The following is a 15,772-nucleotide window of genomic DNA, read 5'->3' as shown; positions in this document are numbered from 1 at the left end:
CCATTCCTTCAGTTTTTCAGAAAATGTTCTTTGGTTATATGTATATTCTTTAACTATGAAATAAAAGCCGGGTGGTGGTGGTGTACGCCTTTAATACCAGCATGTAGGAGGCAGAAGCAGGTGAATCTCTGAGAGTTTGAGGCCAGGCTGGTCTACAAAGAGAGTTCCAGGACAGCCAGGACTGTTACACAGAAAAAACTTATCTCGAAAAACCAAACCAACAGCCAAACAAACAAACAAACGAAAAAGCGAAACAAATAAAAACTATGAAATAAAACTATTAAGTGTTTTGTAAAAGCACCATGAACATAGTATTTGTCACCATCAAAAGACCTTCTTTTAACTGTAACTACACATGGTGATATACAAAGAGATGGAATTTGCAGTATTATTATTGTGTGGTGACATGCAAGTCATTAGTAAATGAAGGTATAAAATGCTAAAATCAGGCAATTATGAGAAAGGAGTAAGAAAAATAGTAACAGCAGCAATCAGATAGCTTCTGCAGCAAGAGGAGCAATGATTATGTTGATAATAATAGCAGCAACCATTTCTTACATATATTATACTTACATATATTACATGTTTCTAACATATATTATTGCACTGATCCTCACAGACACCCCAGGAAGTAATTACTTTATTATATGTAGTTACAGAGGAAAGTGGGGCAGGCTTAGGCACAAAACTTACCCAAGGTGATACATTTTTAAGTGGCGAAGGTGGTACATTTTTCATAGCTAGGTATACAGTATGTGTACTATAAATGCCAGAGACAAAGACAAATATTTATAAATAGCTTTGACATTACTCATTACAAATGCACTACTTTATTCTTATTCCCAAAAGAATGTACGGTGGTTCTTGGCACAGCAATCAATTGTGTTCTGGATAAATCTTCTTTGACCAATTTAGAAAGGACTCACAAAGCAAGACTTTCTGAAAGCACTGACTATGTAATCTCAAGGTGGCAGAATCAATTATAAATCAGAATTAGTAAGTGTTATTGTCTTCCCAAATGCATTTCAGTGGGAAAGTCTCATGCCCAAACTCTGAACTATTTTAACTACTTTAACTCTATGCTACTCATTTGGTATTCAATTATAGATTGTCTTTCCAATACATTTCCTGAATATCCTAAGCACCATAAATAATGCTGTGTGCACAGCCAGTATTAATTTATTACTGTAATTGAACTGAGTTATCTGACCACTTAAATTACAAATTCAGTAAAGATATACAATAGTCCATATTATATATAAATTAGTGTGTGAGACTGTGCATAACACACTGAAAGAGATCAGGTTTTATTCATCTAGGTATTCTCCCCACATAGTTTTGGGCAGAAATAATACTTTTCTAAAACAATGAAAATTGAACTGAGTTATAGACTATATTATACAAAATATACTATGATGCTCTTTTGTATATATCCCATAACTTAAAGAGGCCCGTGAGAAAGAAACCAGACCTAAAATTAGGTAAAGTGTAGATAACTGGAAAAGGAAAGCAAACATATTTAAACCAGAGGAAAAGGTATGGCTTGAGAAAGAACTATGAATAGTATATGGAAAGGGTTTCAACCAGATACATTTTCAGAAAAAAAAAACCATTTCTTAGGAAAAATGGGGCAAATGGGTACAGAGATAACTGCAAATTGTAGAAAGCTTTGCAAACTAGGATGATCAGAGTATCTAATCTAGAAATAATTTTTTTATCAGTTTTTAAAATTCAGAAGTGGTAAAAGAAAGGCACTGTATTAGGAGTGTTCATTCACCACAGATATTTTTGGTTCCTGATACTACTGGGCAGACTTTCAGATAACTCTTAAGTGATAAAATTGCCAGAATCTAAAAGTAGGCCAGAGAGTAGGCTGACTTTTGGCCTAGAAATGTGAATTGTGATACTGATTAAACAGATAAATCAAGGCCCTGACTTCTGGCCTGTCCCAGCTAACCAAGGTAGATCAGATGATTTCCATTGTAGAAAAGCAGGAAGAGAGAACCTTCTCTAGTTAAAAATGTCTTCAGCCAGGTGTAGTCAAAGCTGTAACCTCAGCACTTGGGAGGAGGCAGGAGAAAACACAGGTTTGGGCTAGCTTGGGCCACAGGCAGAATCTGTCTCAAAAAGCCTCCATCCCATTATCTGAAGTGACTGTTTATCTGGGCACCTCACTTGAAGTTTCTGATCAAGAACTTCTTGACTTGGGAGAATTTTATTTTATAGTCAGAGCTACAAACAGCAAATGAAATGGCAGAACTGGGATGATCAAGACTCACAGAACTACAATGCCCTTTAACAGATGCTGAAGGCAGCAGAGGCCAGCAAGATGAGGTCTGAAGATGGACAGTACTGTGCCTGGGCATTGTTTCATGGTTTGTATATATTTACAAGTCCTGATCAACAAGATTGAAAGCACTTGAGCAGAAAACACTGAGGACTTTCTAACACTGTGGATGGTCACTACCTAGGGTAATAGTCATCCCTGCAGTAGAATTGATTAAATCACATGATAGTCTGAGGAGAGTAATTCTGAATACGGAAAATAAACAGTCCGATGAAAAGGAAAATTAGGATAGAGAGAATGGATCCATGAGGGAGCTCAAATTATTTTTGTAGAGTTTTCCAGAAGACAGAAATCTTTAGAGTTTAAGAAACAAAAGGTGTGGCCAGCATGGTGGTATGCGCCTTTAATCTCAGCACTGGGGAGGCAGAGGCAGGCAAATCTCTGTGAGTTTGAGGCCAGCCTGGTCTACAAAGTTAGTTGCAGGATAGTGCCTTTAATCCCAGACACAAAGAACACTTCTGAATAGCCTTGAAAGAAATCAAAAGACAGAAAAATCTCTAAAAAGAAACGGAAGACATAAATAAAAACAAGGCAGAAACTGTACTTTGGAAACATGTTCATCTGAGATAAGTAAAAAAAAAAAATCAGCAAAAATGGAGAGAAAACAAATCTCACGAGATTATTGTTAATTATGACTAAGAGGCCAAAAAGGAGAGTCAGACACGTGACTAGGGCCGAAGAGAAATAACACAGGGCAAAGAAAAGCAGCAGCAGCTCCCAGGATCAGATCTCAGGGACCATAACAAAAAATTTACATTTATATACATGAAGTTTAAGGGAGGAACATGGGTGGGGCTCAAAAAGCAATACAAATTAAAAAAAAAAAGGTTCAAGAACTCCTAAATATATCGAATCTTTGAAATGACAAAACAGTTTGTGTTCTTCATCAGCACTAGACAATCAAAAAAAAAAAGCAGCAGCAGATAATCACACATACTATACTCATGTTAATTCACTAGTTTAATTATGTAACATGTAGCCATTGGTGAAGGTCATCTGGAATATCTCTGTAACATTTTTAAAAGTACTCATGAACCTATAATTATTTCAAAATAAAGTTTAAAAGTAACTATGAATATGTATAGTTGAAAACTATATACACATACAAGATTTTCCTCAAAAACTCTATTTCTGAGGTCTTTTTTCTAAGCTAGTATTATATAGAGATAAGTGTATCTAAAAGAATCTATAGAGGATGGTGACCAAGAAGGCAACAAGCAAGGAGACAGAGGCATTTCCCTTGGAAAATGTGCAATTCATTGTTCTCTAAAGAATATAAATGCTACATTTTAGGATTTTAAACATACTTATATCTGATTTATTAATACTTTTCTTCAATTAAACAGTAAACTTTATGCATATGAATGTAAAATGCATACTGAATAGTATAAAACATCAAAACAGCAATCCAGCGTTTGAAACCCAGTTCTAAGGAGATGATTGCTAAGGGAAGAACAATGAGGGTGAGGATCTATATAGAACACAAGGCCCTGGAATTGACCCCATCACCCAGTAAAAACAAATAAAAAGGAAGGTACAGAGCGAATATGATCAGCACACACACATGTACTTGTATAAAAATGTCCTTATGTAACACACTACCACATGCTATGAAATATACACAATGAAAAATTAAAAAGATTACTTTTCAATTGAAAAAGAAGAAAGTATAAATGTGAGTATGTTCATTAGAACTAGTTATAAGTCAGGCTATGTTCAGGACTAGTAAGGATTAAATTTAAACGAGTCTCATGATTTGTTTTATTTTATAGGATGGCAGAAAGACATGAATATAGGATGATGACAACTAATTACACTTCTTTGCAATCTGATTCTACACTGAGAAATAATAGGATTTAACTTAATCTTTAAGTCTCCATAGTGACATCAAATAGCAAAACATATGGCATTTGAAGTATGATAAGAGTAACCACTGGAACTTGGGAGATAGTTCTGTGGGTAAAGAACTTGCTGTGCAAGTAAGAGGACTTAAGTTCAAATCCCCAGACAGGCATGATTACATATGCTTGTAACCCTAGCATTGGGGGTGTTTAGACAGGTGGATCCCAGAAGCTCAATGGACATCCAGCCTAGTTGAGATGGTGAGCTACTAATTTAGTAGACTCTGTCTTAATGAGGTAAGGTAGAGAATGACAGATGAAGACACTTGAAGTCCTTCTCTGGCCTCCACATGTGTGCTTATAGGCACAAGCATCCATGTACATACTTACATGCCTATCTTCTGTATAAGGCAGAAATTTACTTGTAGTCATAGTTGGTATGCACTCCAACAAACCAAGATGCTGAAGAACCTCTGTGAACAGTGTGGTGATTGTGTATCCCAATAAAGCTTGCCTGGAGATCAAAGGAAAAAGCCAGCCACTAAATTAAACATAGAGGTCAAGCAGTGGTGGCACACAACTTTAATCCTATCACTTGGGAGGCAGAGATTCGTCTGGATCTCTGTGAGTTCAAGGCCACACTGGGCTACATGAGAGAAACAGAACCAGGTGGTGGTGACATACACCTTTAATCCCAGGAAGTAATATGGCAGGACACAGAAAGGTATATAAGGTGTGAGGAAACAGCCTCTCTTGAGGCTGAGGATTTCGTAGAGGTAAGCTAGTGGCTGGCTGGTCTGCCTCTCTGATCTTTCAGCTTTCACCCCAATATCTGGCTCTGCTTTTTTTACTGTAAGATTTTAAGATTTTTATTATAAGATTTTATTACATGATTTGTGTTACAGAACTGAGGTTTGTAAAACCAGCATTTGAAATTGTATTCTCTAACCGACAGGCAGTGCTGAAAGAAGAGATAGGACTCACCAGTCATAATCCAGTCGGGACTGGTGCAGCTGCTGCTGTTTGAGGAGAAGCTTTGTCTCTTGCTGGGCCAGAAGATGCTGAAGGCGTTCCTTTTCAATTTCTAGTTCCATCTTCTGAAGCATCAACTGCTGCCTCCGATCTTCTGAGAGCTGCTTTTTGACATCAGTCTCGCTGGGTTGCACTGTCACTTGACCAGGCATGAGAGATGGCCAGGAAAGCCCACAATGACCGCAGGACGCTGGGCGTGTCTTACAGTACTGAGGGGCCATGTTCGCAGGACGGTAGTTCTCATGAACATAATCTTCACCTTCTGAGCATTTATGACCACAGTACTGACTCAATGTTGCAGGTGGAAGGTGTGGATATTCCTTCATCTTCACCTCTTCTGAAGGTAGGACTCTCTCTATCGGGGCTGCATCTATTGGTTTCCTCCCTGGTGATTCAAAAGTACCTGTTCTGGTTTCTGATGGCACCCTCTCTAAATGCTCTTTGGGAGGATGAAGTGTTACTGGTTTCAAAGAATTATTCCTCAATGCCGTAAGGGACTCTGAAACTGAGTCCTGGTTTGCTGACTTAGGCCTTGCCTTGGTCTGACAGTAGGTTTGTGGTTTGGCTACACTCAGGTAGGAACCATCCAGGTCCATCAATGAAGATTGGTGAGTAGTTTTCCTGTTGGCTATCTAAGAAGAAACATAGAAAAAACAACTTGTGGGTTATGTTTTTCAGAAATCAATGATATATGTTCACTAAAACAAAACTCTTATTTCCTTTTCTTAAATATTACAGTATCCACATTGCTAATGTCTCACAAAGTCACATCCATTTTCAAACAACCTTTATTTCAGCAAATCTATAGGAGGATAAAAAAAATCCAGCATTATTATGCTGCTTACAAAAATCTTCGGTGATTTTAGGAGTTGCAAGTACTTAAGGTTACATAAAATCAACTTTAAGATGCAAACACATTAAATATTAATATCTAAAATTGTCTATATTTGAATATTGAGCCAAGAAATCCATGCAGTCACCTTAAATATTCTTTGATTGGCTATTACACAGAACAAGATTTGATGTAAAACATTTTGTATTATTCTAAATAGCTACTGCTAGATGAGTTTTTATAAATATCTTTAGAGAACACAGATACAACCAACTACTTTCAACATATATAATTCTAATAAAAAACAATTATTTAAATGTAAAATATTTAATTTCAGCTACAAACATAAGTGATTTTTCAATTAAACCATTCAAGTGGTTATAGTCTAATAGAACTATGCAGAAAGGAAGCAGTGGTACATTTGAGCTGCCAGGTGAGGAGTAAGCATTCCCAACATTTTAGCTGTAAACCTGTTCTATGAGGAGAGTGAAACTTCATCTGTCTCAATTATTCTCAAACTTGAGAATTACCTGAAGGGCTTGTTAAGCATGAAAGGCTAGTTTCAGCCACAGAGTTTCCAACTCTTCTCAGGATGGTCAGCTCATTTGCATCTTTAAGAGGGGTTTCAGGTGATGTTGATGCTGATCTGGGACCAGGCTTTGAAAATTGCTGGTCTAGACTACGGAATTTAAGTGTCTAACTCAGCCTCAGAAAACGGAGTGGGCACTAGTTTGGCTCTGAACATCCTTGATTTACTGTAAGGAGGCAGGTTCCCCTCTCAGTGCCTTTCAAAATATGGTTTGTCTAAAATCTAGGCTGCTCGAGTTGAAATACGTTAGTTTCATGCAAATGCTGAGTGTACTACAGACAAGCAGTTTGTTCATGAAGTTGGATACTTGGGATTAACAAAACATTAACAAAGTTAATGCAGAAGAGCCTTAAATGAAATTGATAGGGAAAAGTCTAACTCTGAAAATGAGTCCAACAAAGTTTAGATTCTTCCAAGGACAGATAATCTTCTACAGCCAAAACCCTCCCATCAACTTAGACACGAGGCATCACATATGAGAGCCACCAAGTGCCAATTACTTAACTACAAAGATGGGTTCTTCAAAGTGGTATCATTCCTAGGAGTGTAGATTCCTTTGGTAAGCAGAGTATAACCTTTAGCACAAAGGCTGAAAGGCACAAATCATGTACCTCTGGAGAAACCACATTCCCCGCACAGACTTCACTCAAAGATAGGCCAAGAGAACACTAAGCAGACGTAAATGAGAAAGATGTTTGAAATAGTCTTTACAGCTTCCACTTACATCTTACTCTTCCCTCTGGCTTTCATTTAAAGTCCATTTACATAAACTCTTTTACTTTGTTGCCATTTCCTATCTGTATTCAAGGAAGTCCAGAAAGCCATTAATAGTACAGAACAGTACTATTAACCAAAAAAAGCAAAAAACAAAAAAAAAAAACCTTAAATCTTCCCCACCCTGTCTAGATCAGCAGGTTTCTGGCCAATCCTAGTCCTGAGTTATTCCATTTTGTCTAGAGCACCTGCTTTGTCCCAGTCACTCAATGCTGGGTACAAATACTGAGACAGAATGACTTGGTGTCTTATTCATAAATAATCACTATCTGTCTAGCATCATAAAGCATAGGCTGATGAGTGACTTATTCAAGCTTATTAAAATAACTACCACCTTCCAGCTTATTGGACACCACAAACCAATGAACGAAGCAGCCACAAATATGAACATAGAGAACCACCTCAGCCTGCACCATGGCACACCAACTTGGCATTTGTCATGGGCCACTGTTAGGAGATTGCCAGATGACATTACTTCCAGCTGTGCCTTGACTTGGCTTAACCTGATCCTTACTGTCACTGACATCATCAACTTCAAAACTGTCCAGTTCCCTCAAACCAGTGTCTTTCAGATCTGTTCTCAGCTCAGCACCTGCCTACCTGATTGGAACCAACACTGCATCTACTACTGGTTAGCTCCTATACACTCATTTCTAACTTTCTGTCACCTATACGTAACTGATTGAAGCACGACCTACCATTCAAGTACCAGATATTATCAGAACGGAATGGAATATTGCCATGGTTATGACTCCAAAGGAATGTATAAGTGCTTAGTGAAGGTGAATCTATTAACATTCAATATATTCTGACCCTGCAGAAGGGCACAAAGGTGTTCATATATGCTAATGAAATAGCTTGCTAATAACACACCCACTGAAATAATTTTTCACTTTTCATGGATAATTATTTGCACACTGAGGTAAGCTTATTTGCTCAAGGTTGTTGAGAGAAATATCCCTTTCACAGTAAATTAATAAATTACCATTTCTACATTCATTTCCTATTGCCACTACAGTGAATTGCTACAAACTCCGTAGTGTATGACAGCACAAATGTCTTCTCCAAAGATTGTGGAGGTCAGAAATTAGAGATCTATCTCACTGGGCTCAAGTCCAGGTTTTGGCAGAGCTTGCTCTTTTGGGAAGCCCTGAGGAGAGAATCTATCCCCCACCACACCACACTTTTTAAGGCTTCTAGTGACCATATATATTCCTTGGTTTGGGGTCTCTCCTCCATCTTCAAAGTGCATCACTCCCGCTTCTGCTTCCAACATCATAGTGTCCTGTGCTCTGATTTCTTCCTTATTCTTTTTGAACTATAGGGGACACCTATCCAGGTAATCCAGGGTGATTCCCTCATCTCCTAATCCTTAGCTTAGTCACATATGCAAAGTCCTTTTGTTCATAAAGTTCATTTAAGTTCATACAATGGATATTCACGGGTTGAAGGATTTAGGGCATAGTGTGTGTGTGTGTGTGTGTGTGTGTGTGTGTGTGTGTGTGTGTGTGTGTGTGTGCGCACGCGTGTGTGTATCTGTATATGGAACATTTGGGTTTATACATACTATATTCTCAATAAGTATGTTTTGACTGCATCATGTTATTGAGAAAATTCAAATTGAGTTTTGAGCTAGTAATGAAAGAAAATTAGAATCTTAGCCCTTGATGGGAAAAACACAAGAATCACAAAGCCATCTGGGTTCTGTAGCAGGTTCCAGACCAACCTGGCCTACACAGAAAGATTCTGTCTCAAAAAAAAAAAAAGAGAGAGAGAGAGATCTAAGATTAGGCTAAATCATGTGTTACCAAGAGAAAAGCTAGAAAAGAAATAGAAATCAAACTTCCTAAAAGGTTCTAAATATAAAATTCAGCTGCTTTATTAGTAGAGTTGAAGATATCTAACGCCTTTGGGATCCATGCAAATAACAATAGACCTGAATGAAACAGATGTGTTTTTCTTTCTAGAGTTGCTCCATGCCCTTGTATGTGGCATTAACAAACACAAATTCACTTAACAAAGGCTTAAACTAATAAAAAATTCTGAATTGTTCCTGTAGCATATGGGTGTTTAAAAACCTGTATTACATTTTTATTTAGGGCCTGTATGTGCATGCACACGGGTGCACAAGCACACAGCTACCACGACACTCACACAGAGGTCAGAGGACAACTTGTGGGAGTTGGTTCTTTCCTTCAACCACATGGGTCCTGAGGATCAAACCAAGGTTGTCAGGCTTGGTAGCCAGCACCTTTACCCCATGGATCATCTCTCTAGCCTGCATATGGGTTTAATATGAAACTTTCAGATAAGTAACACAAACTTAGAAAATACTTTTTAAAAATAGAGCCAAAATTTCTAATAAACTAAACAGCTTAAGGGTATGGCTTAATGAAATTTCACATTTGTTTACATGGATGTAACTATCTCCCTGGTCAAGTTACAGAACACCTCTGTCACCCAGAAGTTCTCTTGTATGCTTTCTGGTCAACACCTTCGCTCTATGCTCATCAGTTATACATTCATTGATTTACACCTACAATAAATCAACATTCATTGTTTTTTATCACTACACAGTTTTTGTTATATGGCTAAGGCACAATTTATTTTTCTCTTATTAATGGGGGCACCCATTTAAAGCTCTTATAAAGCTGCTATTGTTCTTATGTAAGTGTTTTTTTAAATATTTATTATTTCTGAATTTAATATAATTACATCATTTTTTTCCATTCCATCCTATTTCTTCTCTTCACACACAAACCAGCCTAGTTCATTTAATGTTATCTGCATGTACATGATTTCAGGGATGACAACTTGGTATTGAATAACCAATTTGGGGGCTCTTCCTTGAGGAAGACTATTTTTCCCCCTCTCAGCATTTCTGAGTTTCTGCCTAGGGGTTGGGGCCCCAGTGAGATTTCTTCCTTCCATGTTAGCACGTCGACTGGTGTCACCTTTGTTCACGTCTTGTCTAGACAGCCAAGTTGGTGAGATGTCACGAGTATAGCCCTCTGACATTTCTAAGAAATCTTCCTGTTCTTTGGCTCTTACAATTTGTTTTTTCTGGCCCCTCGTCCACTATGATCCCTGAGTCTTGGATATAAGAGTTGTGTTGTAGATCTATCAGCTGTGGCCTGGCACCGCACGACCACTTCTTTTCTGTATTTTGATCAGTAGTGGTTTTCCTTAATGGCCTCTGTGTGCAAATTTTTCTTTACAGCTGAACAGTATTCCACAGTGTATATGTACCACATTTTCATTATCTGTCAGTTGAAAGACACCCAGGTTATTTCCATTTCCTAGCTATAGTGAATAGAGTGGTAATGAACATGACACAGTATCTGTGACGTAGGATATTAAGTCCTTTGGGTATATGCAAAGAAGTAGAACAGCTGGGTCATATGGTAGATTTATTTTTAACTTTTGAAGGGTTCTCCACCCATTTCCAGAGTGGCTGCACCAGTTTGCAAACCTGCCAGCAGTGAATGGCTGTTAATGTTTCCTCACATCCCTCCAGCATCTGCCCTCAGTTGTTTGGCTGATCTTTGCCATTCTGACTGGAGTAAGAGGAAACCTCCTTTTTTGAGGTATTTCTTTGCCATTTTTTATTTCTTCCTTTGAATGCAATCTGTTCAGGTTCATGGCACATATTTTGAATGGGTCAGGTTGGTTTTTGTGTTTTGTTTCTTAATCTTTGTTTTTTGAGTTCTTTATATATTCTGGATATTAATTTTCTGTCAGATGTATCACTGGCAAAGATTCTCTCCCATCCTATGGACTCTCCCTTTAAGTGATATTTTAGTTGTGCAGAACTTTCTGGTTTTATGGGGTCTTACTTCTCAATTATTGGCAAATAGGGTCTAACAGAAAGTCCTGTAAGATACCACCCATGTCTTCCCCTATCAATTTCAGTGTCTGTGGTTTCACATTTAGGTCGATCCATTTGGAGGTAGTTTGGTGCAAGGGGAGAGATAGATACCGGTCTAGTTTCACTCTTCTGCATATGGACATCCAGTTTCCCCAGCACCATGTGTTGAAAATGTTAAATATTAGATGGCTGTAGTGATTCACACTCATGTTTAGGATCTTCAATTCTGTCTGTTTCATCTGTCCTTTTGTACAAGTATCAAATTATTTTTATTACTATGGCTCTGTAATATATTTTAAGAATAGAAATGATAATCCCTCCAACATCCCCCCTCATGATTATTTTGGCTATCCAGGGTATTTTTTTATTCCATATGAATTTGGGGATTTTTTTTCTAATTCTATAAAGAATGAGGTGAGGAATTTGATGAGATTGCATTGAATCTATAAATGGCTTTTAGTAGAATGGTCATTTTCACAATATTAATGCTACTAATCCATGAGCATGGGGTGTTTTTACATTTTTCTGGTCTTTTATCTCTTTTTTCAGAGATTTAAAGTTTTCATTGTAGAGATCTTTCATCCCTCTGGTTAGGCTTATTCCTAGGTATTTTATTTTCTCTAATAATATCTCTATGGGCTATTGTGAATGTCCATAATATCTTGTTCTATAGGCTCATCATTGGTGCACAAAAACCAATGCTTTGTACTGAGTTGATTCTGTATTCTGCCACATTGCTGAAATTGTTGGTAATTTCTAGTTTTTGGGTTACATTTTTGGGATCTCTTCTGTTTGACTTCTTTTCCTAATTGTAACCCTTTAACTTCCTTTGCTTGCCTTGTTGTTCTGGCTAGTGCTTTGAGCACAATATTGAAAATGAATAGAGATATTGGGACAGCCTGTCTCACTCCTGACTTTAATGGGATTGCTTCAAGTATTTCTCCATGTAAGATTACATTGGCTTTCACATATAAGTTTCTCATATATAGTTTTTATTATGTTGAGATACAGTTCTTCTAACTCTAAGACTTTTATCATGAAGATATGTTCGATTTTGTCAAAGGCTTTTCCTGTATTGATTGAGATAATCATATAATTTTTATATTTAAGTCCATTTATGTGGTTTATTACATTGACTTCCAGATGTTGAAGCATTCCTGTATTTGAGGAATGTTTTTTTTTCCTGTGGCATTCAATAATCTTTGTCCTATATACTTACTGTTTTAACTATGATATACAATGTGGACATTCTTGTTTGGCCCTGTCTATTCAATGTTCTGTGTGCTGCTTGTATTTTTATGGGTGTGTCCTGAAACCTGGGGAAGTTTTCTCTTATGACTTTGTTGAATATTTGGTCTATGCCACAGACCTGGGATTCTTTTCCTTCTTCTATTCCTATAATTCAAAGGTTTGGCATGTTTCATGGTATCTCACATTTCCTGCATGTTTCTTTCCTGCATTTCCTTTAATTTTTCATAGTCTTTGCTTATTTCATCTAGATCCTCCACTTTATCTGTGGATAATCCACTGATATCCATTGCTAATCTGTTCTGCCTGACCCATTCTACTTGTAAGGCTTTTGAGTCTTCTCACTGGGTTATTGGGTTTTCCAATTATATCTTCACTGCAGTTTGAGTCCTTGCCGACACTTCTGTTTCTTTATTGAATTCCATTTTCAAATCCTGTATTGTCTTCACCGTTCCCATCAGCCTTACATTTATGTTTTATTGAACATTACTCAGATGCTTATTCTCTTTATATGATTATTAAGTTCATTGAGCTGTTTGTATGTGCCTTTAAAACTTCTTGAGTTCTTCTGAACAAGTATACAATTGTTCTTTCATATCATATGTCCTAGGGTTCATCTAGGTAATCGTCAATGGAGAACATTTCTATACAACTGGTGGTTTTGGGGTGTGGGGTGGGGAATACTGCCTTGATCTTTCATATTCTTTGTATTTTTGCAACAAGATTTTAGCATTTGAACCTCCCTTGTTGGTCCTGTGTCTGATATGGAGACAGCAGGCTAGGGTTCATGTGCAGGCTAGGTTAGGCCTGAAGACAGGGTATTCTTTAGAAAGAATGAAGTCAGGTGGGGGTAGGAAGCTTGCCTGGCCTTCATGATGCAGGTTCTGATCCAAAACTGTAGTTTGGGGGGTAGATTTGGGGTTGGGATGGTTTGTGGAGGAGAGGATCAGGTAGACTCCCCAGACTGGACCCTGGTGAAGGATGTGCATGATCTTTATTAGAAACCAACACAGTCATTTTATTTTATATACCATCAATATAGTACAAAATCCTTACTTGTTCCACATTCTCATTAACACTTGGTCATACACTTTTATTTTTAATCATTCTGTCATGTAGAGAAGTCTCACTATATTTTAAATTTTAAGTTTCTATCATGTGAAATGGCACTAATCAACTTGTCCTTATCAGCTGACCCATCCAGATAATCCCTTACAGGCACGCATGGCCAGAGGCTAACCCAAACTAGATACTCCTTCACAGGCAAATCAGGAGGCTTGTCTCTCAGGAGACTCCAGATCCTGTCAAGCTGCATTAAAAATTAGGGAGAAAATGATTACCATTAATAAAAATAGTTGAGTTCACCACGGGAGCACTTTAGGATTTTTTCTGTACAATGGATGCTACCATCAATGACCATGAGGAGTGGCTTTTGACCACGAAATCATACCATGGAATCCACAACGCAAATAAAAAAAAATGCTGGCACTTCTGATTTACAACAGAGGTGGAGAATGGTGCTCTTTAACCTGGGTAGACATAGACTAAACAGAAAAATATCATAGAAAAGAAAAAGATTTAAAATCAAGTGTATGAGGGCTGGCAAGATGGCTTGGTAAAAGACTTTCTGCAGAACCCTGACAAACCGAGCGTGATCTCAAGAACCTACGCAAAGTTAGGAGAAAGCAAGCTCTATAAAGTTGTCTTCTGGCCTCCACACATGAGCCATGGCATACCCAAACTCACACCAAACATACATCATGCACACCCATATTCATACAATAATAAAGTAAAGAAGAAAGGCTGTAAAATACTTAGGTTAGGCATCATGAAGAATTTCTTACAACTGAAATTTAAGAAACTAATGGAGTTGAAAAATTTCTTTAAGTTTTAAGATATCTTTTTATATGATTTTATATATATCATATCTATATTATAAACATGTATGATATTGTATCTCATACACATGTATGCAAGCACATGTATACACAGGATATCCCCATGTCTTTACATGTTAAAAACCCCTACATTACTACTTTGTAGCATTATCCATACATAATCAGCTGTTTCTGTGAATCACCACTGGAGTGTTGGATAATCTCCCTGTTCTAAAGGAACAAGTGGAGCATGAACTAAAGAGCAGCAATAGTTCCTTTTTTAGACATATTTTTGAGAATTTCATACATGAGTACTATATTTACTTCATTTTCACTCCACTCTCTCAATCATACGTCTTATTATTGTTAACACACATGCGTGCACACACACACTACAATCTGCTCAGTCTATTGAGTGCTGCTCACATGTGTATGTGTTTAGGGCTGATCACTTAGCATGGTGTAACCTATTAAGGTAACGGAGAAGACTGACTCCCTCTCTTAGCAGTCACTAATTACTGAAAGCTTTTCACTCAGGGATGGGACTCTGTAAGATTTCCCCTGTCCTCTTTGGGACATCAACTGCTGCTGTCATCACCATATCTTTGGATACTTAGGAACTGATTACTTCCAAATGTGCTCATGAGTTCTTATCCACAGGACCTTCGTCAATATTACCAACAGGTCTTGAGGTATTTTTTATGGTAAATAATTTCCCTATCTTGACAAATGTTAACAATTCTAATTTTCCGCCTTATCGGCTTATGAAAGATAATTACCAATTCCCTCTCCTTTTTTAAAAGGTCAGTAGTACTGTGCGTGTGCGTATACGTATGCATGTGCGTGTGCGCGCATGTGTGTGTGTGTGTGTGTGTGTGTGTGTGTGTGTGTGTGTGTGTGTCAGGGGGTGGCGGTGCAAGTCACTGTCCCAGAATATTTTGGAGTTAAGTGGAATAAAGCACAGAATGGCACGCTGCATTTTAACACTACACATGGACCAGTTGTCAAACTGACAGAAAATCCGTAATGCAACAGCTGCACTGTGTGGTTTGCCAATGTCTCATCCCAAATAAATGTTCATTCTCCTCAGTGCAATTAACTTTCCTATACTGGCAGATTTTGCTAGAAGATCATCAAGGTAGATTACCTTCCAGCGTTATGAACTAAATACTTACAGGTGTTATATCATCAGTTATAACTTACAAACTTTTGCATTTAGCAAGACACTCAGGAAAATGAATCATCTAATTTATGAATAATTTATAAGAAATTCACAGCATGCTCCTGGCGTCATCCATGGCCTTTTCCAGGTCATATGACACCAATTAGAGCTGAATTTTAAATTATTCAATAACCTGAACTCT

At 37.6% G+C, this 15,772-nt stretch overlaps 1 protein-coding gene across 6 annotated transcripts in view; it reads right to left on the bottom strand.

Annotated features, from left to right (window-relative positions):
• The window catches only part of Kiaa1328 (KIAA1328 ortholog), a 294,152-nt gene that overhangs the window by 94,220 nt on the left and 184,160 nt on the right, over positions 1-15,772 (bottom strand). For 5 of the 6 annotated variants that reach the window (XM_052741683.1, XM_052741686.1, XM_052741684.1 and 2 more), the window contains one exon: positions 5,173-5,852. In XM_052741683.1, coding sequence (XP_052597643.1) covers positions 5,173-5,852 — 680 coding nt within the window. Of the gene's footprint in view, positions 1-4,578; positions 4,703-5,172; positions 5,853-15,772 lie in introns of all 6 variants that reach the window. The other variant, XR_008219044.1, reaches the window with a different exon arrangement.

Source organism: Peromyscus californicus, unplaced genomic scaffold (assembly GCF_007827085.1).
Source record: "Peromyscus californicus insignis strain IS unplaced genomic scaffold, ASM782708v3 Scaffold_17__1_contigs__length_78620276, whole genome shotgun sequence".
NCBI lineage: Eukaryota > Metazoa > Chordata > Mammalia > Rodentia > Cricetidae > Peromyscus > Peromyscus californicus.
This window is presented reverse-complemented; position numbering and strand designations above follow the sequence as displayed.